General features: G+C 40.9%; 2 protein-coding genes across 2 annotated transcripts in view; both read left to right on the top strand.

The window, feature by feature from the left end:
* The window catches only part of LOC120444666, a 118,158-nt gene that overhangs the window by 49,811 nt on the left and 42,458 nt on the right, over positions 1-25,889 (top strand). Inside the window, exons 4-7 of the mRNA XM_039624512.1 lie at positions 11,689-11,772; positions 16,767-17,507; positions 17,857-18,266; positions 23,149-24,427. Coding sequence (XP_039480446.1) covers positions 17,204-17,507; positions 17,857-18,266; positions 23,149-24,427 — 1,993 coding nt within the window. The 5' untranslated portion in view covers positions 11,689-11,772; positions 16,767-17,203. The remainder of the gene's footprint in view (positions 1-11,688; positions 11,773-16,766; positions 17,508-17,856; positions 18,267-23,148; positions 24,428-25,889) is intronic.
* On the top strand, positions 18,755-19,625 carry LOC120444668 (caltractin). Its single transcript, XM_039624516.1, has one exon. The coding sequence runs from the start codon at positions 18,879-18,881 to the stop codon at positions 19,437-19,439; it is 561 nt and encodes a 186-aa protein (XP_039480450.1). The 5' UTR covers positions 18,755-18,878; the 3' UTR covers positions 19,440-19,625.

Raw genomic sequence — 25,889 nt, 5'->3', positions numbered from 1 at the left:
AGATTCACCATTCAGCGTGCCAAAAAACGGAAAATTTATACTGAGCTCCCTACTTGGTTTCTGCTGCCATTGCACATCATTAAGCGATAATTATTTGGAGCACAGCGTGAATTCGAGGGGAGGAACTATTGCAATTTTAACAAGAGGCCTGCCAGCAAATGATAAAGCGAGTGTAAGATTGCGCAGTCGAAACTTAAATGTATGAAATATTGCCTAAAGAATTCTGAGCACTTTTGCTGTAGCAATTTGATTTCACTTGCCTTCCATTCGTTCTAAATAAAGCCTTTTTCAATTCAAGAGATTGCTAATTATTGTGTTGATGCATTATTCAATAGCTCTTACAATAAGGAAAAGTATTAACTGTATAAAATACGTAAGTTTTTGCAAAATAACCACAATATAGTGAAGTCCTCTACAGAAAAAACTTTTAGACTTCTGTACATCGGTTCTTCCCTTTTGCTTTTCCGCCTATTATGCACAATTAATTTTCCAAAAACCGAAACTCTGGAAAAGTGCTCAGACAAAGCGAAACCCTCAGCTCAGCTTAGTGCACCAACAACAGACTTTTCCTGAAAAAGAAAGAAAAACGAGCCGGGAGGCTATTTATTTGTCAATTTGGAAAAGGAAAGCCAGAAAGGCAACTAAGCAGCAAATAAATATCTTATATAAAATGAAATGAAAAGCTGGACCCAAAAGAGTACAAACCTAAACTGAAATCGAAATGAAGAAGCAGCAAAGCCCCATAAACACGACATGTCACAAAGGAAGAAAACCTTCAGAATGGGATTTTTCTTCCTAATTTAAAGAAAAATCGAGCCAAAAAAAAAATGTAAAAATAAAGCTGACAAAATATTGGCCAGCGGCTGGCATTCTAACATATTGAACGAAATTCCTGAACTGGATTTCCCCAATGACTTTGTTGTTCCAATTTGTTTCTTTCCATTTGCATTTCAAATTCCATTTGAATGACTTTTCCTTTGGCTGTTGGCAGTTAATGTTTGGATTGACAAAAGCCATGACCAGCATGGCTAATCAGGATCTGCGACTTGTCCCTAATTAATTTCCTAATGCATATGCATGACCCGAACAATTGGTGGGAGGAACGAAAATTTGGTTAATTGGAGGAAAGCCACATTTGTGCTTGGGCATAAAAATTTTATTTTTTTCTTTTCGGTCAAGCAAAACAGAAGCCAAACAGGGTACAAAAGATTACCGAAAATCAAAAAAGGACCTTAGTTTCAAAGAAACCTCCTCTGTTTAATTTGAGGGGCTTTATCATTCCTTTTTTATACTATTGCTTTTTATTAAAGAAAAGAAATACACTTTAAATGTTTAAATTTACATTTAATTTTATATTTATTTATTTTTTCTGTAAAACGTCAGACCAGAAATATATTTTTACATAGAACAAATAAGCTAGATTTATTTTTGAGGGGTACGCAAATATGCAAAACAAAATGCTGAGTCTGGTAGTAGACACACATTGCTCTTCTCTTCCTTTCGCCTCTGTCATTTACATAATTAGAAGATAAATAAAAATTTTCCGGCAATAACAACGACTGAGGTTTTCCATTCTCTCCAGCTTTTGTTTCATTTTTGATTTCTCGCTGCCAAGGACGACAGCCAACAATTTATGCAAAGTGTTGTGGGAGGAAAATGCGGAAGAACAGGGAATATATAGGGGCGTGACAGGCACATGGAACTCGTAAACAAAAGTTGCTCGACTCTAAGCAAAAGTGTGTGACATTCGGATGGCACAAAAGTGCCAAACCGGAAACAAACACAAAGAGTGAAAATTTCTATAAAATTTATTGCAAAATTGAGAATGAGTTTGGGAGGCCCCTGAGATGCATTTTATTCCATTTGGCAGCTTAAGTGGCCATTGTCTCGAAATCCATAGCAGGCGTATTATTAACTTTTGACACTTTGATTGGATGATTAACAACTTTGGCTGCGCGTTCTTTTAATTGAAATCAGAAAAGTTCAGAGAAAAATGTATTTTCACTTAGTTTCGCTTTTTCTGTCTGGGCTTGTTGCATAATTAAGTTTATTAAAATTTGAATGGCGAACGTTAAATGTCTTTCCCTTGTTTCATTTACCTTATGAAAGTTTAATTTGCAACTTATGAATATTTCATGCTCCCAAAATGCTCTACACAATTTTCATTTTTCGGTCAAGCCAACTTTTGGGCAGTTTGGTAGGGCTTCTACATAAGGGCAAGGAAACTTTATTTCAATATATTTAGGTCAGCTGTCATTGTGCCAGGGTCTGAGGCTTTCCACACTTAACTCAGCTAATTGGGGTTGAAAAGTTTGGGATTTACAGCGTTAGTTATTGTGATAGAATAAGATGAAATTGGATCAGAGCCGAGAATAAAGCGAATTTATGTAGATGGAAATATATGTTTTAAAAATGTGTATGCATTCATTGCATTTCAGCTCTGCCATATTTGCTTTTTAATCCCATTTTATACAATAAATATTTTTAACGTTATTTCCATCATTTGTAAGTAAGTATCTACAAAACCACATCTTCTTTAAAAAACTCAACTCCTTGCCGCGCAGACCACAACTGACAGCCCTTTTTGTAAAGCGCAACTCGGAAGATAAATTCCCCAGCACTACAAAGGATTTAAAATTCATTAATAAACACCTGAGAGTACCTGGTCGCAGGACCACCCCACGAAATCATCAATACCGAACCGTCTTGGCCCTTAATTAAACAGTTGATACCATGTTTCCACGTCGCGCCGCCTTACATTTGTAAGGATGCTCGATTGAGCGGGCAGCGGAGCAAACAACTTAAGCTGATATGAAAATTATTTCGCTCTTGTGTCGACAATTAAATGCCACGCCCAGTGCATGTTGTGCCGCCCCAAAAAGTACATAATTAAAAACAGAAATGGGGCGAGGCAGGCTGAAAAATCTGTGCATTTAATTGAAAGCCGCTGGAGACGGCGAGTCCGCAATCAGCTTTGCCTTGGTCCTTCGCCGCGGCATCTCATAAATAAAGCACGCCAAAGTGAGCCGCCAAAGAGTTTGTCTTAATGCCCCGCCATGGTGGGCATGGGTCCGACCCCTCATCCTCCTCATCATCCTCATCTGTCAATCAGGCTTTTCATCAGATGCCGTCGCAGTTTGGTTTTCCGTGAAAGGTCCATGCTCCTGCTGTTGTTTTTGATTACAGGGAGCCAGGCCATTTAGTAGACCGACGAGCTTTTCCGTCTCTGGGCCACAGAAACTCTGACATATTAATGAAGTTCATGGCGAACAAGTTGCCGCAAAGCAACAAGCTTTTTAAATCAATTCGCGAAAACAATTAAAAACTTGACTTTCGGCGCCACGCCTCCTTCGTTTCACGACGCCCCTTGGTGGGTAAAATGCTGACATTGCGCATACGACATGTGGCCCACGAGGAAGAGCAGAAAGAACTTGCACAAAGTTTTCTGGGTTACTCGACACCATTGTAATGGACACTCGAGGAAATGCGTTACTGTATTTAATACCAAAATTGTATATTTAAATATTAAGAATTTTTGAAAATGTAATGAAAAATTTCAAGCTGTTCCTTAAAAAAGAATATACTGCGTTAAGAAAAAAGTCCATAACCTTCAAATATATTATTACCAATCCTAATTTTACAGTGTATAACGATGTTAAGGAAAATGTAAATGGGTGAAAGGAATATGGAGGACTAGCGGGTAGAAAACTCGTCTAACAGCAAATACAATTCAACAAAAAAGTTTCGTTGCGCTTTGCATAATTAATGTTTTAATGTCAATCATACGCATTGTACGCCACGAAATATATGCAAACTGATTTCCGCGTTTTCAATTTACCCGGGCTTTGTCTGTTGTCTAAAGTTTTGTCTGCTAATTAAATTTGAAAAATGTTCCTTCACAATGCTAAATATGTGGGAAGCTCCTGTGCATAAATTTTATAAACTTTAAGTGCAATTTCTTTGAGGTAGAATATACAACTGAAAAGGAAAGCTCTGAATGGCAGATCCTTTAGACACCTGCTGCCATAGAAAGGAAAATTGATTACACATGACACGCCCACACTAATGTGCAAAAAGCAAACTACGCGTACAGTGAGATGAAAAATCACAACAAATATTTGACAACAAACAAAACACTGACAATGGCAAATAGTAATGGCATTGCCTTTGGCAACAACTATGGCTCAAGAACAACATCAAACACCATGGGAAAAGGATCTTAGATCCTGCAGCGAACAATGTGACAAACGATGTGTGAAGGAGTCGCTGCTGCTGTTCAGAAATTCTGAAGCGCTAAGACGGGGAAACAAAAAATCTAACCACACAATTGTCACGGGGCTGATGGGAGGTTAAGGGTGTGAGTTCCAGGGCAGGCATTAAGTATACGCAACGTTGAATTCGGTCATTTTTCATGGCTGGCAAGGACATGGAATGAGCCGAGGACGATGACTACAAATCGTGACAAATTCGTGATGCGGGTTAAGTTACACATTTTTTGCCTCAACTTTCGGTGATTTCAGCTTTTTTTTGCTGCTCCAACTTTTTGGCTTCGGAACACTTTTTAAAATATTTTCGACGTCTGGTGGACATATAGGGATGCTCTAGACTTAGCTCTTGTGAGTTTTTCAATTCAGAAAACCATAAAAATCGAGACGAAGGAAATAAAAAAAGGCGGCTCCTGGGTAAAATGAATTTTAAATATTTTACGGATGAATTCGCATCTTTTCTGCTGTCAACGCTGAAGGGGTTTTGCCCTATATACACGATTTTGTATTTAAATTTTTGGCCATAAATTACTTCAATGTGGGCGGTTATAGAGCTTCTTTTTATACGTGCTCCGCAGTAGCTACACCACCTGACCATTACGCAAAAGCATATTCAATGACAGCATTTTTAATGCAATTTATGGTCGTTAAGGCGACAAAATATAATAAAAATGAATAATATGCCAACTGCTGTGCGGGTGATGCAACACGTGACAGGGTCCTGCCACAGGACACAGGATTCTGAGTGCGGCGTACAGGACCCACACATTACCACCGCCACCACACCCGCAAAATTTATGGGTGCCGTAAATAAATCGACGCGCCAAATGTGCGAAACAATACATAACTCAAAACGAACGCGAAATGAAACGGGGAAAGTTCGAAAATAACGGAGAAAATATTAAAATATTTATGCAATTTAACGACAACCACGTAAATGCAAAACTGACGATACGTTTAAAGGGAATAATTATCAACGTGATAACTAAGCGGGACACAGCTCTTGGCTTAAAATACGGAAACGAAATCCATTTTTTTACAAAAACCAAACAAGTGCTATTGTCTGTTTACTTTGTACCATTGGGTTTATTGATTTCTCTTAGTAACCGAAATACATTTTTTCTAAGCCGCTCTTGCTTTAAACTCCGACTTATTAAAGAGGGGCATCCCCACATCCCTCTCGATCATTATCCCTCATACACCTGTGCATGTACAAACATTTATATCAATATACACGAAAAAGCATTATGACCAAAGGGAAGGGCTCATAAAAAATTCAAAACGGCTTAAGTAGCTTCAAAGTAGCGCCAGAAACAACAAAACAACACGCCTGGAAAGTGAAAAGTACACGAAGGTGTAATGTGGAAATGGGGAAATGGGGGAATGAGAAATGGGAAATGGGGGTTCCTAACTTGTGTGGGGCTGCAGCTTGCTCTGCAGTGACCCGGAACAAACCTGACCCAAAAAAAGCGACCCAGCTCGACACGCATGTTTATGTGCTTTTTACAGCTGCTCTTGGCTTATCTTTGGCCCCAAAGTTTCTCCATGTGAGCGTGTGCTTGGTCGAAAATGATTTTAAAAATAACTTTTGCGGTCATTTCACTAAATGTTTGGTGACCGGGGCTCTTTTGGGTGGGGCTTCGTGGATAAGGGTTGAAAATATTAGGCAGATGAAGGTGAAGTCTGCATATAAGGGCTGTTGTTTGGAAGCTGCCTATGCTGTTGGTTGAGTTTTGGCTAGAACAGTTTTTTTGGTACCAAGCGACTGCCAATTTATTAATAGCGTTTTAAAGGCGATAATCATTAGGAATGAGAAAAGCAAATTAAAGTGGCTGGTTTATGATATGTTTTAATGAATTGGTTTTTTGTATCGTTAATAAAAAAATTTAACATTCTAGGCAACATTCTAAGTTCCCAAACTTTTCTGGACTCCAAACACTTTCCACGATCTAATAAAATTTGTGCAAGGCGCTAAGAAATTGGCAGAAAGTTGTTGCGTGTTGGCTGGTTTTCATTCCCAACTGCCAAGCTGATAAAACCGTACTTTACCAGGTAAAAGTCTGGAAAATGGAGATGCTGACGGTAGAAAAGGTGCGTGGGGAACCGAATAAATACGCATGCATACTGAGTGTGTGCTTTTTTGTTGTTGTTGTGTGTTTATATGGCTACAATATAAATTAAAATGGCAGGCACTCTTCGGTCGTCAGGAAAACCGGCTCGGGGCATGGCCAATGAAGTTTATGTGCCGCGCACTTTACGCGAAATCGCACGACACCCTCCCAGTTTTCTATATGCCCCGAGCTCTTACTCTCCAACAACTGCCACATGAAATAATATATTCACAAACACAAGCCACTGGAAAGAGCTTGCAAGAAAATAGTAAGAAATATTAATATGCAGATTTACAAGTTGAAAGTGTTCTCTTAAAATAAAATGAGAATATATGAAGTTAAAATCATTTAAATAATTAGAAAAACAAGTAACAATCGAAAGCTTTGCTGAAAAAAGAATACATTTACTTTGATTCTCAACTCTATTATTTTGGCTCAGGTTGTATTTACCAAAAGACATACTCGTGCATACATGTGCAAATGAAAATGTAGAGCAGCGCCCACAAAAAGCGAGAGAGAGAGACAAGAACAACGCAGCAGAAAGGGATGGCAGCGTGGCAGGATGCTGAAACAGATTCGACTCTTAATAATTTCCGCACTCGAGTTGATCGAAATCATAAAATTTTATGAGCCTGCCAAGAGCCGAGTAAGTGGAGCCTGTATCTCTTTTTCTGCCTGACACTCTCCATCTCATTCCACTCTGCAGTTTGTGTGTTCGAAAATGGCTGCCATACTCAGTCAGTCGGGGAAAGTCGAGAAAAAGGCCAACAATGCGACAGATAGACAGTCAGACAGGAAACCCGAAGGGCGGGTAACCAAAGGAGGCTGTCAGAGAACCTTTTTTAAAGCCGCCGGATAAATGAGCGTTAAAGTTATGCCCGGTTTTTTTCAACGCATTCTTGGATGGGACGAATATGATAGATGGTTGAATTCTGGAGGGAACAAGAAAAACCAAGGGAAAACGCTCTAGGCGAGTTCCCCGACTATCCGCTAGTGGAAGGGCATACGTCAAGTTTCTACATTTTTGTGGCACATCGATCGAAATTGGTATAAAAATAATATACAAATGTAGGAGTTTGGCCGTTAGAGTGGGCGTGTCATTTGGAAATGAACTTGCGCTGGAATCTTCATGCTTAGTCTCAACTTTTTAGCTTTCACAGTTCCTGAGATCGACGGATACTGGCTTCTAACATCAATAATGGCACTCTATTAACTTCCATCACTGCTGTGAAAAACAACAATAATAATATATTAAGTTTAATTCGAACACGAATCGATGAAACTTCATTTGGTCTTCCATTTATGTCGCAAAATCCAGCTAAAGCTCCACCAGATTTTCAAAGATTTGATATTTGGTAGCCATAAAACTCAAAAGGCGAAAATTCGGCTAACGCTGGAGTCCGTGGAAATTCTGACATTCCCGGCTGGCTTTCATTTTTCATCAGAGCGGCATTATGTGAAGCTTCCACCTTTTTTCTTTCCGCCAGCTACAATTTGCCATTACGTCGATTTATGCGCTGCTGGGACTGGATGATATTTTCTCGTACCACACCCGCTAAATAATGCACTTGGGAAATTAATTTCCCAACTCTGGCTCAGCAGAACGCGTTTGCAGCATTAAGTCATCATTTCGTAGGAGGAAACCGCCTGTCGAATTGATTGAAGTTTTTCCAGACAGAATAAATTAATTCGATTGTGCAGTACAAGCTGCTCAATTAGCAGAGGAGCTTCTGATGACCCGGGGATTCTTTGGGAGTCTCGCCTGTAAACTCTCTTCACTAATTGTGTTGTTTGAGCATTGCTTTCGATAGCTTCTTCAACAAGGCCGAAAGGCGACAAGTTTCTGTCATTTCCCTGCATGTTTTCCACTACTCCCAAGGCTGTCTGTTTGGTGGTATGCCGGGAAAGAGACCATGTTAACCATACACACGAAGGCAGGAAGGCAGGCAGGGAGATCCACCAACAGTAAGCACCAACATACTCATCGACAGTAGGGAAAACATAAAACTGAAAAAATACTATGAGCTCAACCCTAGTACTACCCTACAAAATAATATTTAATTATTCAAATATGTTAGTTACAGAAAGATTTCAGTAAAATATTTTAAAAATTAAATGTAGTATAATTTCATATGATAGGATATTAATGTATTAAAGCTTCCAAAGCTTTCTGAATTCCCACATGCTCTATATGTTTAATTTACAGGGTACATGCGGCATCAAAAAACAAAAGCCAACGCTGAAGCTATTATGCTTATTATGCCAAGCATGTGAGTTAATTCTTCGAACAGTTGAGGTTGTAGGTAATATTATTTTTGTTGTTCTTATTTCGCGTTCGTAGTATAAAGCTATCATTTTCCCCCGATTTCGCCCCTCAGTTTTCCGCACTTTCCTTGATCATTATTTTTATTTCAGTCGCGTGCATGTAACGCAAAAATGTATGATAAAGATGTTATTTAATACCGCCAGCACACAGCATCGGATAGATAAGGTGCCTGCACGAAAACACGGGAAAAACTAAAGGAAAATCGGAGGGAAGTGGGGAAAAAGCGTTAACACGAAGAAGACCAATAATCGAGGGTGCAGAAGTGGAAGTGAAAATAGTAAAGTGAAAATAGTTAATAGCAGTAAATTGGGAAGTAAGACTAGAAAGTTACCTACTGTTACTTCATAAATAATAATTTAGTCATTATACAATAAAAATATTTTTGTGTAAGTAGTGAAAACTTAAAGGGAAATGCGAAAAGTAAATGAAATGAGTAGATGACGTAAGAGGTGTAAGTGCCTAAAAAAGCAAAGGCATTTTCTGAAAACTGTTGGCATTCCTTAAACTGTATTTTTCACATAAAGGTCCTAAAAGGGATATTTTCCGGTTACACCTTTAAGAAGACCTCGGAATAATAAATCCCTCTCACAATCACCAATGGCATGCAGCACTCCACTTAGTTATGCCAAAACCTAATTACAGCTACGGTCATAAGACATTACTTCTCATCCACGGAGATTTTCGTTAAAGGAGCTAGAACCCTTGAAGCAGAGTCTTGGCGCTAACGACTGCATCATTAAGCGAAGTAGGACCCACCAAGCGACCCACCCCACCTCAACCTCATTATCCCCAAAACCAAGTGGAATTATCGACTCCGAACTCCTTTTCGGATACGGACCCAAAAATTCAACTTAACTGATACATTTAATTTTATTTATAACGCACGCATGGCCAGAGAAGAACAAGTCCTGAGTGGTATAAGCATAAATATTAATGCACTCACCAATGTTGGGGGATAAGGATAAGAATGTCCCGAGCCATGTTCGGGATACCTGAAAGCAAACTTATTGACTTATTAAAGTCTAATGCTACACGGAACTGTGTGTGTTTGTGATAATGGAGCCAAACAACACCTCTGCCAGAATATCCTCCACTTATCCCAGCTACAGAGCTAGAAAACTTTGTGATTAAATAAAGGAATATTTATCTCGCAAATTCGGTTAATTTTTTAACAACAATCAGTAGGACAAATCGCAGAAATACGTCATAAGGCATAGTAAAACACTAGACTAGCAGTCAAAGTGAAGATAAAGAATTCGAGATTGAATTATTATTTATATAAACAATTTTTTCCCAGTGTGTCTTCACACATCTCTAGTTGCTTCACCATTGAAGTCGCGTCCGACGCTGAATATTAATGCTCTAATTTCCTGCAGCCCGCCGCTATTCAATATCAACATGGATTCGAAAAAAATAAGAAAAAGGAAACTTTTGCCCAACAAAGTTGAGCTCATGAAATGGTCAAAACTGTTTAAGCCTTGGCCAATATTGGGCATTAAGTAGGCTTTGACGAGCCATACCCATGAATAAGAAAGAAGCTGCCTAAGTTGCTGTCCGTCTTGCTTTTATGAGCTTCAAAAAAAACAAGCCAATAAAGTTTCGGGCTAATACATATGGCTGCGCCCATCGGAAAAACTTTTCAACTCAATTTTGCCCTGCCACATTTTTGTTCATCTGGTTTTTGGCATTTTTTAAATATTTATGTTAAATTTATGAGTTTGACAAAGTATTTAGTCAATAGCTCAGCCCGACAAAAGCCCCAGAGAAAATAACAAGAGCTTCTTGGTGCTGCATAAGTGGGCAATATTTATGGGAGTAAGGTCTTGAATTTATGTCTAAAGTTTCGCCTGCTAAATGTGCGGACAGATGAAAAAAGGAGAAATTGCATTATGAAATCTTTATAAATGGCCAGAAAGGGATAACGATAAAAGGTAACTACGATAACATAGCTGCAGCTATATTTATATAGCTCACCTATGTACTAAAGTGAAGTTTACTTGACTTCATTAATTAATAAAAATACAGAATTCAGTGCATGTTTATCTTAATTATATCAAATGCAATTATATTGATGGAAAGCCATTAACCCTTCCCATTAGCAAATAATATTAATCAGGGTACGCAGAAGAGCCACGAAATGTCAAGAGCTGCCAATATGGCAAGTAAAACAAACAAATAAATGCAATTCAAATCAGGCAAGAAAATTCAGGATTAAAGTGAAATTACATCAATTTAATGAACATTTCAGTCTGACACTAACAAACAGATGCGATTGTGATTCGGGGCGACTTTTGTTTTCCCCCAGCGAATATCTTCCAGGAGCATTCGAAGTTGAAATAATTTAGGGGCGTATGTCCTGAGTGCAGCTCTGCATCTGACCATTGTTTTCAAGGCCCCAAACGACCCGGCCCCAAAACTCGAGCAGCGGCAATTTCCGCTCCAAATGCTCGACTCGGCAGGGGAAATTATTAAAAGCGAAACCGGGCGCGCTATTATTTTTTGACACTGATAAATTTACGAAGCAGGACGGGTAATGTGGAGCAGCAAGGACCTTGTAGCACTAACCTCCTCTAGAAAAGACGAGGACTTCATGGCTAACAGGAAAGTAATATAAATCGGTCCCCGGGGATAAATAACTCTATATTAGTTATGACAGTGTGTGTTTGGCAACTGCCCTCGGTTTAGTTTTTTTTGCTGCCAGTGTGTTTGTCTGTGGCCTTTATAATTGTTAGCCAGCATTTCTTTATGGCCAACATAATTATGCAAATTAATATCATGCAAATATGCAGCTTCACAGCCGAAAGCCACTGTGACCAAATACAACAAAAATTATCCAAAATAAATTGCACGCCGAGTTGGTCAGCTTTTTAAGCAATAGCAAATAGTTAAATAGTCAAATAATAGTTAAATAAATAAAATAAAAAATTAGAATATGTGAGTTTTAGAATTCTAAAATTAAAACACTGTTTCGGCTCTTTTCTTTCAGAACTGACTTTCAATCCGTCAAGTCAAGTACTCCTAATATTAAGTTCACCGTCAGTTTACTCAAGGGAAGAACGGCGTTTTCAAGGTTTGTAAAAAGAACAAAATGCATTACACTTCAACCCTAAATAAAACAAGAGAAAGCATAATAGTCGAGCATCTCGACTATTAGATACCCGTTACTTAGCTAGTGGAAATGGGAGTTTTGATCGGTTCAAAGCTTTCATGGTTCCTGATCCTGATCAAGAATATATACTTTATAGGGCTGAAACTCTTCTACCTCTTAAACGAGCAAAACCATTTTACTCAACGAGCAAGGGATATTAATAGTAACACGGATCCACACAGACATATAAACTCCACCAACAAGGATGGCAAAGACTAAAATTTTGGGGCTGACACTCACAAATAAAGAGCGAGAAAATTCACAGCGAGACTCGGGGTTTCTAGCTGCTCAAATTCAAAACTCTGGGCAAGACTGCGTTGGAACGCCCACTTATACTTAACGCGAAGGGGGCGTTGATCCTTTCTGAATTCTCAGAGAAAATGTCGCGCATTGTTTGACTTGAGCTATGCTGTAAGTTATTTCTATATTTTAAGTCACGCTCGCCATTGTGAAGTTCCTTTTTATTTTGCATCCACAAAAGTCACACATATACGCATTTTCAAGCGCGAATTTTTTCCCAAATATTCGGGAATAGCAGGAAACCCTTTCTTTGCGACATGCTTAAGCTCAAGCTTTATGAGGCCACTAAAACGGGGAAGTGAAAGCGCAGGAAGAGGTACATAAATATATGAGCCAAGTATGTCTTGGTGCTTTGGGCACACTGAAAAAAATTGTATACGTTTATAATTCTATATAATCATAGCTTTTGGGAGTAAAAAAAATGTCATCCACATATTTTCTCTCCGTGCATCTGAGGATGTTTGTATACGCGCGATTGCTGGTGTTAAGTCAGCTAAAAGCCTTTGGTCCAACCACTTGAATTTTCGGGTGCAGCGTAACTTTTTAGAAACGGATGCAAGCTGAATTACACGAGATAGAAGCGAGGGGGGCTTGGTGCTCGGAGGAGGGGCTCCACAAAGCCAGATGACTATTTGTGGGGTGGCAAGGATTCCGGGCGATTTCGAGGGGGTCAGTGAGCCCGAAAAAGTTTTATGCGAGCGCCAAAAGTGCAGTCAACGCACTTAGGGGCCAAGTCTAAAAATATGAGTTGCGAATGGGATTGCTAAATGTGCTAGCGCCGGCATCCGAAGCTGAAACTACCAAAGTTTTCGTTTAAATAAATGTGGCAGCTTAGCCACAGGCAGCTGTGGAAATAAATTCCGTAATGAGGCAAACTGAGCGAGAAATTGTTGAAATTGATTAGAGGCTAGCGCGCTATAGCGGCATGAAAATTACTGCGAGTCTCGTCTACGTTGGTGATACATAAAATAATACTTTTAGATATGGCAATTGTTGTGTTTTATAAAATTGTAAAATTTTAGTATTTTAAGTATTCAGTAACCACATTTCGCGTAAATTCTTGTTCTTTAGTATCAATTAAAATAGTGATTTGATGCACACTCTGCTAATTCAATTCAGCAAGTAATGTTATATTATCAGCTTAACAGGCATACAAAAATAAAATTCAAACAGAACCTCGTCTTTTATATTAAACACCGTTTAAGCCCAGGCTGCCACTTCTGATTATATTGTTACAATGTTCATGTTCATTTTTCTGTCTAATTGTTACTTTATTTGGTTAACTTTACAGCCTTTAGAGCAGCACTTTTATTTATTTAACACATATTTTCTAGTGTATCCGTCTCTTTCTGAGCACATTTTAGCTGAAATGATTTATTGCGTAAATTTCATTAATTTGCTGCGCTGTCATAAAAACGACAGCAACGCAAAAGCGAAAAAGAAGTGGAATAAAACAAATTTGATTTGCTCCTGTATGCATAAGCTTATGAGCGTGCATGTGTGTGTGCCAGTTGTACGTGTGCGTGTTAAACAAATTTTTATAGCCCACCTATGGGCGCTGCATACACTCCAAATGGTATTTATGACCGCCGCCAGAGAACTCATTATACGATACGATACGAGAATTTCAGCCCAGAATTGGAATTTTAAAATACTTGTACATTTTATGCCTTGCGTTGCGCTTATATATTTTTATTTGAAATGACAAGAACACATGTTCGGGCTTTTTGGTTAAGACTACGTGTCAAAAATTAAAAATGACACCCACTTGCTTCTACCCATTGTATAAAGTTATATGCTGCTTGATTCGGGGCTTTTGTCTCTGTTTCAGACTTCTCATGCATATAAATCCGTCCGTAATAGATCGTGTCTAATTTATGAGTTACGCGAGCATTACAACAACTTATTACATCACACTCGTACGGGTATGCACATGCGTGATTACGTGGGCGCAGTGGGAATTTCCTGTAATATACTCTTTTCGAGGGATAGGTCGAACTAACCACGGACCTGTTGGACCTTTCAAAATGGGATTAAGTTGAATCCAGAAACATTTTTTTTTATTTTCTAAGATTAAGAACGAGATAAGTAAATAAAATGGGGAAATCATTGAGTTATATTACTGTAATGGCAGAGCATATAGGCTTCCGTAGCTCGAGATAAACTTTCCTTTCCCTGTTTTTTTCAACATTCTTCTAATTTACGCCTTGCGTGCATTTGGCCAGACACTCTTGGCCCGGCTTGAGCATTTTCCATTAAGTCTGCAGCTGCCTTACTCATAATTCATGCCGCCCACACACTTACGCACCCTCACACTCGGGCACCCATACGCATACGAACACAGAACAGTCACAGATTGGGGCATGTTAATTTGTAGGCCAGTGCTGGCGGAAGTCCTTTTTGAGGTCTTTAAACGCAAATGCCATGAGCCCATGTATCACTTGTGTTGCTATTTCCCTCCACTTTTTCGTCTCCATCACACTTTCAGTGCGTTCTGCTCCAAATTAGATTTTCATTTCAGTTTGGCGTTGTCCCTTCGAGGTTCCTTCCCACACTCATCTCTATGCTAGTTATTAGGAAAAGGACCACACAGTTTACGACCAGTACTAAAAACTCAACTACATATATGTATGTACCATCAAACAAAAACCCCCCTCAACGGGGAAAAAGACTAGTGACGATGGCACCTTCAACAAACAGGATGTCAGCTATTGCGACGAAAAGTTGTTAAACATTCGAATAGATATATACAATTTAAGAGGTAATGTGCGAATATAATTTGGCTATTTGGCTCCACAAAATCGGATTAATTATTAATTGAGAAAAACTGTTAAAAGTCTAAGTACTACCACTATTTAGCTTAAATTATACCATACTTTTAAAACTTTCCCCTTCATAACTGACATAAGGAAGAAAGATTCCCAACAATCTAAAGCACTTAACTGTACTGGATCTGCACAACAATGTGAAACAATTAACTCATTACAGGCGCTCATTAGGTGCCACAAGTTGATTAAAGCCTTCAAAACTTTGGCCAAAAAGAATGTTTGGGATGGGGCTGCCTTCTTGCAAACAAAAGTCCCAAACAATTTGCTCCCCGCCGAGACTTGTGACAAGTGAAGTGACTCCTGAAATATGCCCAAGATAAAAATGTTTGCTGGGGTTGGGTGTTTGGTTGTAGCTTGTTTGGTTGTTGCTGTTAGCTGTCGACAAAACTTGGCGATGGCAAACTTCTTAAAAATACTTAAGAAGCGATAAATATTGCAAAAATATACACATACATACGCACATTGGGGGTGCTTGGTGTGACTCTTGAAAGTTGGCTCAAGTTGCCTATTTGTTTCTTTTCATATTTATGCCCCTTCGGCTCGCTAAATTTTTATAAATACATATATATGTATAAGAAGACCAAATCGGTGGAACATCTTCAAGAAAGCCACTTGTTGTTGCTGCTTAGCCTGTTCTGATTATCGTTTAACGTTATTATTACGTTGCATACTTTCCTGGAAGAACGGCTGTCATGCCATTCCCTTATTTTGTTGGCCCTCGAAAAAATTCCGTATTCCCTTCCCGCCTGTTTGCCTGATTATTATATTTGCTTTGGCTTTTGTTTTCGTTTCGCCGGCTTTTGCTTATTAAAAAGTTGCCATCGATTATGCGAAAAGTTTGACATCAAAATATTACAAAGTCGAGGGGGAAATATTGTTGCCTAGCATAAGGCGTTCCATTTCGGTCTTAAATTACTGAAGTGCCGTAGAAAAAACTTCAATCAACTGGGAGATCAGAAAATAAATGACTTTTTACAACACGCGCCTGAAAAATCAATAGACCAAAGCCCGGTTAATTGGCAAGGTGTGTGTGTTAAATTGGAGACTGTATATTTATTTTTTGTATGTTAATAGCTGTAAATTATTGAATAAAAATAAAATTCTCATTAGAATAAGCTGCCTCGATGGTAGTAGTACGCTAAAAAGACGATATCCTAATGGGAACCTAGTGTTCGTAGTTCTCGAAGACTATATTTATTTTCATTAACCTTGTGATAGTTCTTATATATAATAATAATAATTAATCTCTACATTCGTAGTATTTATTTATTTTAAACTATGTTTATGTTTTAGTTTAAAGGGTTAAAATGCCTTCTTTCTAGTCTTCTAATAGGGATTATGTTGTGTTGATGTCGGGCAAACGACAGCAGACAGTGGAGACTGGTAAAATTATGAAAGGAATACGTATTAATTTTATTTAATAACTAATATAATTTAATTTACATTATATGATACTCGTATATAGAAAAAAAGTGGTATTAAATAACCAACTAGGACAAAAATATCTGACACAATACAATTTTGGCCGAATCCCTTACAAAACCGAACTTGATTGATGCCCAAGAATTTTACTCAAGTACTTCCAGCTTACTTTGCTTAGGAAAACTCCTTGGTAAATAAGTAAATATCTGCCTCCATAAATTGTTTGTACATATTTACAAGCACTCACTCCTTCTGATACTCTGGCAAACAATGAAATCAATTTAGAATAGACTTTTCATTTTCAGCACACATATCGCCTAAGCCTAAGCTTAATCTCATCTCTCACTCTTTGCTGTCTCTTTGCAGTTATTATAGGCAAACATCCGGCGGCGACTAAGCCAAGTCTATTAACAGGGCAAACAAAGCCAGCCCGCCAAAGAGGAACTGATTGCAAGGAAGCGAAAAGAATGTAAGCAGTCAAAAAAAGGAAGAAATCCGAAAAAGCTGGCAATGAGAGGGCCAAGACGGCAAGGGGCGAGGGCCAGAATTGAAACAGTTAGCTGGCAAATCGGATTGCGAATCTGCTGTATTGACACAAGGAAACCGTTAGCCGGCTTAGCCAGCAAGAGGGCAAATTTAAAATTAAAAATATAGCAAGCAAGCCCGTTTGAAATCAAAGTGATATGCTAATGCCCCAGTCGCGAAGGACTCGAAGTCGTGTGGCATGAATATTTCATGAGCGGAGGAGTGATGACAATAAGCCGGCTCCGGGAATAAAAGACGCGCAGAGTGAAATCAGGACGATGACGGAGCTAAGACGGGCTAATGGCCTGCACAAGCAGCACTCCCTGAGAGATCGACAGGTGCATCCCATGCTGCACGCCTTGGCGGATCACGGCTGCAACCTGAGCAGCGGTGGCAACAGTGCGGCCAGCACCACCAGCAGTAGTACGGCCACGGCCACCACAGCACTTGGTGGTGCCGGTGGTTTGGGCGGTGTGGCTGGCTTGAACGGTGGTGCTTGCATAACAAGTCAGCGGAGCGTGGAGTTCGATGAGCATGACATCTTCTACGTCTCACCATCGAAGCGAAAAGGAGCCACTTCAGGTGGGTAGCCCCCTTCTGAGGAGTGAATAAACGCCAGAGCGCCATCAGTCAATCATATTATAGTTTTACCAGCTTGCTCATTAACCAAATAAGTGTCAGAACTTAACAGCTTTATTAAGATTTTACTGCCAGCATTTTCAGTACACGCTTTTGTGTATTGTAGCTATTGCACAGCCGCTGTAAAAATTAACTCATCGCTTTAATATCAGAAAAGATTTTAAGCATAATGTTAGAAAATAAGAAAATATACATACAGAGCTGAGGATTGTATTGTTGGAATTATTCCTTCCGTTACTCGTACTTTAAATACAAACTTAGCAAACACTTAAAGGTTTTCCTCTTTCGCTAGGTTCCTCCGGCAATGTGGTGACCTTCTCGAACTTTGTGAGCGAACAGCGCCTAACGCCCTCGTCGTCGAACCGTGGATCCCTGAAGCGGAGCAAGGGCCGCTCCAATCAGTCCCTGTGCAGCTGCGATGCTGGCGACGAGGCCCAACTGGATTTGCAACCGAATGCGGCAAGGCCGCTGTACGAGTACAGTCTGGAACGAAAGCGTAAGACACACACATACTCCTGCGAGCAGAATGCGCAGATACTTATGAGACTGGAGCGCGAGCGTAATCGTAAATTATCGCTGACTGGGATGGAAACGGGATTGGGAATCGGGCTGGGACTGGGACTGGGAGTGGGAATGGGATCTGGAGGAGGAGCAGGAACAGGAACAGGAGCAGGAGCAGGAGGAGGAGGAGGAGACCCCCAGGTGAGTGAAATCCCGCTACACTTTGTGTAATTGTAGTTGTAATCATGAGCAGCCAACGGCACGTGCCTCCACCAGAAATTCCACCAGAGTCTTGCAACAGGCAAATGCGATAAGCAAACAGAGCGTGGCACGTAGGAGGTGGAAGTTGTATTCCAACGACCGACTGACTGACACCTGACACCACACCCACTGACTCCTGAGGTTCGGGCCCAGGCCACCAAGCTGTCTTTGAATTGCGAGGGGAAAGGAAGGGGACTTGAAGTTCGCTGAGCATTAGGGCACATATGAATTTTGATTGTTGTGGCAATTGCTGTGAGGCAGCGCCTCGGATCGATAAATTAGCCGAATGCAAAGTGGATCTCAGAGATGTCTTAAGGCAATGATGCCCTTGGCATGTTTCATTCGAATTGAATACATACATTCAATTTCTCCATCTAAATGAGTTTTTCAGTCCAAAAACTATAGTAACCAAGTAGGTCGAGTCCACAGCTGTCGCTCAATTTGAACAGCCCGCCCGATTTCTACACAGTATACGTTCACATTCCCAGAGAGCAGATCTCGGACAATCGATATTCCCGACGATTCCCATATTGAAAAATCGATAGGATCATCATGTCCAGCAAACGTCTTGGTAGCATGCTGTCCTCGGCCAGTGTGATGCAATCGACTGCATCGATCTCCAGCAGGGCTAAAAAATCGAAAAAGCCCAAGCTGCCGACCTTTGACCTTTCGCTAAGCCAGAAGGTAGACATTAAGAAAGCCTTCGATTTGTTCGACACCCAGTGCACGGGCTTTATTGAAACCAAGGAGCTCCGCGTGGCCATTCGTGCCCTGGGATTCGAGCCGAAGAAAGAGGATATAAAGCGTATGATGGACGAAATCGATAAGGACAAGACGGGAAGGATTGCCTTTAACGATTTCCTATATCTGATGCGCTTGAAAATGGCGGAAAAGGACTCCAATCAGGATATGATGAAGGCGTTTTCCTTCTTCGACGACGATCGCACCGGCAGCATTTCCTTCCTAAACTTAAAACGCGTGGCCAAGGAGCTGGGCGAACAGCTCACCGACGAGGAACTGCAGGAGATGATCGACGAGGCCAATATTTCTGGTGATGGTGAGGTTAGCAAGGAAGAGTTCCTCAACCTCATCAAGAAAACCAATCTGATCTAGTCGCATTTTGCTTAAATTTATTCCCCATTTTATTTGTGTAAACTGGGAAACGACGTTGTTTCTAACCCATATAGATTTACTCATTTCAGGCAAACACATCAACCTGACTCGAAACCCATTACAGTGTAGTATCTTGAAGAAGTTTGGATATGCTTCGGTTCAATAAAACTACGCAGTGCAAATATATTTTGATAGTCTTTCCGTTGAAGCCCCAATCTAGCACAATTTTTAAGTTTCTTGAAGCCACCGGTTTTTCCCTGTTACTGCTTATGATTGTTAACAGTATGCATTTCCCATACGTTTGAGTTTTAGTTGAATATCTTGGAACCTAATTTTTGGGAATTTAAACATTGGTTTTCACATAAAAGTTGAGTAGTGTAAAGCAATTTAAAGTGCATAATATGGAGAAAAGCGTTAATTACGGTTAGGTGGTTTTCAATTCATCGTTAATTTTATTTCCATCATACTTACTTCGTTAAAAACTATATTTTTTTAATATAATATATGTAAACCATTATAGATCGCAGGGAATCTTACAGTCCTTATTTTCGATACTCTGGCACAGGCCTCTGTCATGCATAACAAATCTCTTTGACACATTTGATGTATGCCTTTCCATGGGCCTGCTCCACTTTCGGTTTTCAGTTTTCAGTTGAGTTCGTTGCAGCAAATTGTGGCTGCAATTTGGTGGCATGCGTGGGCGCTTTTCCAACTGCCGGAAGAGCTTTTCCATTTCCCATCTCCACTCTGTCCCATTTCTGTTCCTCACTCTCAACTGTGTGTCTTCGGACTGTTGTTCAAACGGCAAACATAATTTACTAGCATCGTTTTTAGGGTTTTATTTACGCCATGCGTTACATTTAGCTCCATTTAGTTGCTAGTCGCATTCGGACTTTAAATTTATCAAGCTCTGGTTAAAGGAGATTGATGGATGGATTGATATATGGTAGCTGACTGGTTTAGTGAACTGCGTAATATACTTTTAAACACATACGATTTTAAAGTGAAATCGTTTGTATAAAAAATTTTCAGAACAAAGGCAAATTTATTAAATTAAATTTATGCCCAATAAAATATGTAAAGAATCCATTTAGGGTCACACACTATGGCAATACTCCTCACACGAAGTTTTAATAGCCAAACTTGCCACGTTTACAGCCCTAATAATTGGCCAGTTTTTCCTTTTTGCCCAGCGGGCTTTTAAAGCGAAAACAAATGCCGAAATGGCCCTTGATAAAGTCGTAAAGTTAAAAGCTCTGATGGATAATTACAAATTGGCGGGGAGAATGTTCGGACTCCAGGAAAAACTAAAACAAACTTGAGTATTTATAAAAGTTTTTTGCTTATTGCTTTTGCCAAATCGATTAAAGGCGATTGTACTTTCTGCGGGAACGGAGTTCCCCGCACAGGGATAGCCAAAGTTCCAGTAAAATATAACCAACACTCAATTTTACGAACATTTAACTAAATACCCGAACAGAGGGAAAAAGTGAGACAGAGAGATGTTCGTAAAAAACTTTTTCGCAAACTACAAAACTGCCATAACTCAACATTACGCCCGACACACAACCCTCATAGCCATCGCCATTTTCCCATGGCTAAATTGTTGTAACTGAAGCAAGAAAGTTGAGAGGAGAAAGCGCACAGTCGCACATACATACACATGGCTGCATAAATTATAGTAAAAAATGGCACAAAATTGCAGCAAAGTAGACGAAAAATGATTATAAAATGTGCATTATGAAATTTAAAACGAGACAAAGACGCAAAGCATAATTCAAAAGAGCACTAAGATGGAGAGCAAAAAAGGGGCATCCCGGGAAAATGTCCACGCAAAAGAGTGGTTCAGCCAAAGCCGGGAGAAAAGTCGCGAGGAAAAACTAAGGCGATATATCAAGCAATTTAATGCTTAAAACAGCAACGAGAGCGGTTCACCACAAGTCTTCAGACTCATCCCATATTCCACCATACTTATCCCAACCCTTTCGCAGCCCAATAAACTCGCCTTCAAATTTGCGGCATAAGCACCAAACAACCATTTACTGTTGCATACATTTTTACGAATTTATTCGCCTAATAACCATGTTCGTTGGTAAGGGAGGAAAGGAAGTAGACAGCTCGCTTTTAATTTGCCATCGCAGCAGCTGCAAGTAACGAGTAAAAGCCTCAAGGGGAAAAATATGAGGGCTCTGAAAAAAAAAAGTGAGTGAAGAAAAGATAGTTGCCAACTACATGTAAGCTATGCCAATTAGAAGAGAAAACGTATTTATTTTCGTAGCAATTATGAAACAGGCTTAGTAGAATAAAACTGCATTTCTTTTATGAAAGGTAACATATCACAGAACAACTACTATATAGTCTAGTACCCTATATACTAAGAAAAACATTTGCGTCGTGTTAATTTCCTATGAACAAAAAAATTAACCTTAGAATAACACCAAACAAAAAAATAAGATTCAAAGTAAGTGGACCGTTTACAAATTGGCCCGTCTTAAAATATGCAGCACACGCCACCGCTAAATATTTGCATAAATTATTTGAGCTTTCGTCGGGCGGACGGCAAAAAGAATAAATAAATTACCAAATGAAAATATGAAAATTTCAATTTCCCCCTTAAGCATCGGACAACGGACATCGGACAGGATGCGACAGGACAGGACACAGCCATTGAAAGGGACAAGACAAAGTAAATAAAAAATAATCAACAAAAAGACACAGACAACAATGACGAGCCGAGGTGTAAGAATTCTTCCAGGAGTGGGCGTAAAGCAATCAAAATTCAAAGGAAATTTTTATTAATGGCAATGCGTCTCGTTTCGCCCAGACGCATAAAAATAATTCGACCCAAAAAACCCAAAGTGGGGGGAAGCAAATCAATGCAAATGTATTTCCCGTAACTGAAATTCAATTTCAAGTCCCCAAGCATCTCCTGCCGATGATTATGACGATGATGACGATGATGACGATGCTGACGGTGATGATGATGATGAGGCTGATGCTGACCGTGGCAAATTCAATTAGGGCACTTGGCATGGCCTCGACTCTTGGAAACTTCTGGGAGTTTTCGGGGAGTTTTCGGGGATAAACCTTTTTCTTGCCCATTTTCGCACGCCTTTTATGGCTCCCTCCTGCGTGTGTGTGAGGAGAAGTCTTTCTGCATGAACCGGTGTCTATGGCATAATTAAATTTTATGTAGCCGGGGGTCAAAGGAACGTCTTCACTCCGCCGCACTTTGCCCCATCATTGTAAATCTCGGGTTCCTTCTGCCGAATTCTCGCCAAGTAACGTCAAAAGAAGTGCGATGCATATTTTCCAGGGCTCGTTACGAGCAGAACGAAAGTTTTTACGGTATTGAAAGGCAGTTTTTATATCTCTCGCTGGCTGAATGCTAATGCTTATGGGTAGCATGCAGGAAAAAAGCTTTGTCATCTCTATAAAATGGTAATATATTTCTTTCCACTTTTGACGACTGAACAAATACAAGATTAAGAAAGTAAAATGGGCAAAATAAAGTTTTTCAGGGTACAAATAAAGTGAAAGAGCATCAACTAGTTTAAACAGGCTCCATATGGACTTATTCCGAGGTCAATCCTTTTTAAAGGCACGTTGTGGGCTTACATCCGTCGGAAGCTGCTCGTGTCCATTTTGATTTAATGTGATTTCCCTTTTGTCAACAGCTTGATACTCACATCCTTCTTTCCCTCCCCAGAGCGACACGCCCAGCTTGTCGGATGTGGATGTGATACCGCCTGTGCCACCACCCCCATCGATGAAACGCAATGGCAGCATGCGCAGCCTGCGATTGTTGCAACATTTGCAGCAGCAGCAGCAGCAACAGCAAAGCAGCCACAATAACAACTTGTCGCAGCTGTGCAGCAGCGATCTGTTGCAAGAGTGCACTAAGTCTGCACTGGATGAGTGTACTGCCACATTGCTCAAGTGCACCACAACTAGCAATCACAGCAGCAGCAACAGCAACAGCAATGCGAGCAACAATTGCAACATCGCTGCCAGCATTAGTCACAATAACAACAATCAGGTGAAGCCGGACCTCTGCCAACCGCCCGGCCACGCCCACAATCACAGGCATAAGCTGCCCGGCAATGCCACGCCCACAACCAACCCGCCACCGCCCCCGCCCCCTTTTGCCGCCCACGAGGAGGACGAGATATTCTCGCCGCACTCAAAGAAGTCGGACCCGAGCCTGTGCTTCCTGCCAGGCGGCGGCAATACGTCCTCGAAATACAATACCATCGGGCCGAGCAGCGATTATGCACGGCATTTGGCGCACTATAGTCGCTACCTGCAGAAGCAGCACCACCAGCAACAAATGGCGCACTTTCAGCAGCAGCGCTGTCGCTGCTTCTCGCAGTCCTTGCTGAGTTTTCCGCAGCAACAGCAGCAAAAGCAGCAGCAAAAGCAACAGCAGCAGCAGCTGCAACATGCAGACGCACAACAACATCAGGAGGCAGCCGAGCAGCCGGCAATCTTTCACACCAGCAGCATGGACTGGTCGCTGCCAATTAATAGTCGCAGCTTTGGCAATTTGGTGAACATCGACGGTTCGGGCGGTACTGGTGGTTGCCGTGTGCCGTACCAGAAAATGCATTCGGGAACCGCAGTTTCAGGTGGTGCAATGGCCAACGGCTGCCTGGGCCTGGGCCTGGCCGCCTCATCCACATTTACGCTCACATCCTTCGACAGCGACATCGGACACGGCCTCAAAGAACACGAGTCGCAGACATCACTGCACCATCCGCACACGCTTCCGCATCCGCATCCGCATTCGCACACCCACTCGCATCCGCATCCGCATCATTATCACGCCCATGTGGGTGGTGCAGCGGTGGGCGGTGCGGTCGGCGGATCAGGTTCGGTGACGCCGCAGAAGCACCACCAGCTCCACTCGAGCGTGACGAGCATCATGCCATGGAAGCACCGCCAGTGTCCCAGCAGGGGATCCTCCAGCTCCGGCACGAACTCGTTCCGTAAGTACAGGGGATTTTGATTGTGTTTTCAAGGGAACTGTTTTCCAATGGGATTATTGACTGGGGTCGTGCACCACGAGGGCTGGTTCGCTATTTTAACGGAAGCTTTGCGAAATGTGTAGCAGAGCTGACAGTTCGACCATTATTCAATTTCAAAGCAAAATTTGAATAGTGATGTATTTTAGCAAGAGATTTATAAATAGAAAGGAAATGTGTTTTGCATTGTATTTTCACCTCGCATTTGTATAGGGAAGGTTCTAAGCAGCCTGATACAAATAAAACATTCAACTGTCCTTTAGTTAAATCTTCCAAATTAACCGCATTGTCTTGCAGGCGATCATTTTGAATCGCCCATTCAAGACGGAGCTATCGGACGTTTGGAGCGTCTCTTCGGAGCTGTCTGCATCGGTATTTCCCTTGTACATGACATTGCACTTAATAATCCACTAGCCGTCCGCTGCAGTGCCACGCCCCCTGGGGGCTATTGCCATTTAGTCGTTAGCCGTTTGATTGCGCTTCATGTAACATGGCTGCTAAATGTTAAACGTTGCCAATGCCCGCGTGACTTTGCTCTCATCGTCATCAGGAGCAGAGGCATCGACAGCGGCAGGGCACCACCCTGCCCATCATCATCATCATCATCATCATCCATCTCCAGCTCGTTCCTATCCTCGTCATGTCTCCTGGCAACTGCAATTCGTTAGCAGTCAAAAACTGCGTAACTGCGGACGATGTCCTGTCCCCTCAAATTTATGCAAATCGCTGTTGCGGCCGCTGGCAGCTGGACTCGTTACACCTGCAGAAAAGAGGAGTTCCAAAATGATGTCGTTTTCAAGACCTATGAAAACTGTACTTTGATATCTTTTTATTTTGAAAGTCTGTCGCTGTCGTTGGTTCGTTTTTTTCCTTCGTTTTTTTTTAATTCCCCATAAGAACAACAGTATTTCGTGCGGTGCACGCATTCCTAGCCCATGTAGCAGCGCAACTCATCCCCCCATTCTCGTTAGGTTGCACATTGCCTTTCATTTGCCACTTGCTTATCGGTAATTCACTTTGGAGTCGCCCAAGCGCCGGCCACTGTAATCAAATGGATACATTGCAGCCATCGCTCTTACTGCTCAGTGCTCAGTGAGTCAAAACCGAAACTCGAACCCGAACCCAATGAGCAGGAACTAGTTTTTCGCCTAACTTGGCTTATTTACTTTGCTTTGCTCATCTTCACTAACATATCCATCCCCAATCGCCTTGATCAATACGATTTAGCTGCATAATCAAATTCTGCTTGCAATTACAAATTACCAGTCGACATTGATAGTCGGCATGAGTGAAATCGTTTAATGAGATTTGCATTTCTATTGAAAGGTCTTGCTTTAGTTTCCAGTGGCTCGTGTTTTCGTTGAACGAGAACCAGCATCTTGCCAGTCCTTCAGTATAAGAGGCAATTAGACATCACAAGACTGTC

The sequence above is a fragment of the Drosophila santomea genome, chromosome 2R (assembly GCF_016746245.2).
Source record: "Drosophila santomea strain STO CAGO 1482 chromosome 2R, Prin_Dsan_1.1, whole genome shotgun sequence".
NCBI classification, from domain to species: Eukaryota; Metazoa; Arthropoda; class Insecta; order Diptera; family Drosophilidae; genus Drosophila; species Drosophila santomea.
Note: the sequence above shows the minus strand (reverse complement) of the source record. Positions and strands in the feature narration are given on the sequence as shown.

Coding starts and splice junctions, on each gene's coding strand:
- LOC120444668 (XM_039624516.1), top strand. CDS start 18,879: ATGTCCAGCAAACGTCTTGGTAGCATGCTGTCCTCGGCCAGTGTGATG.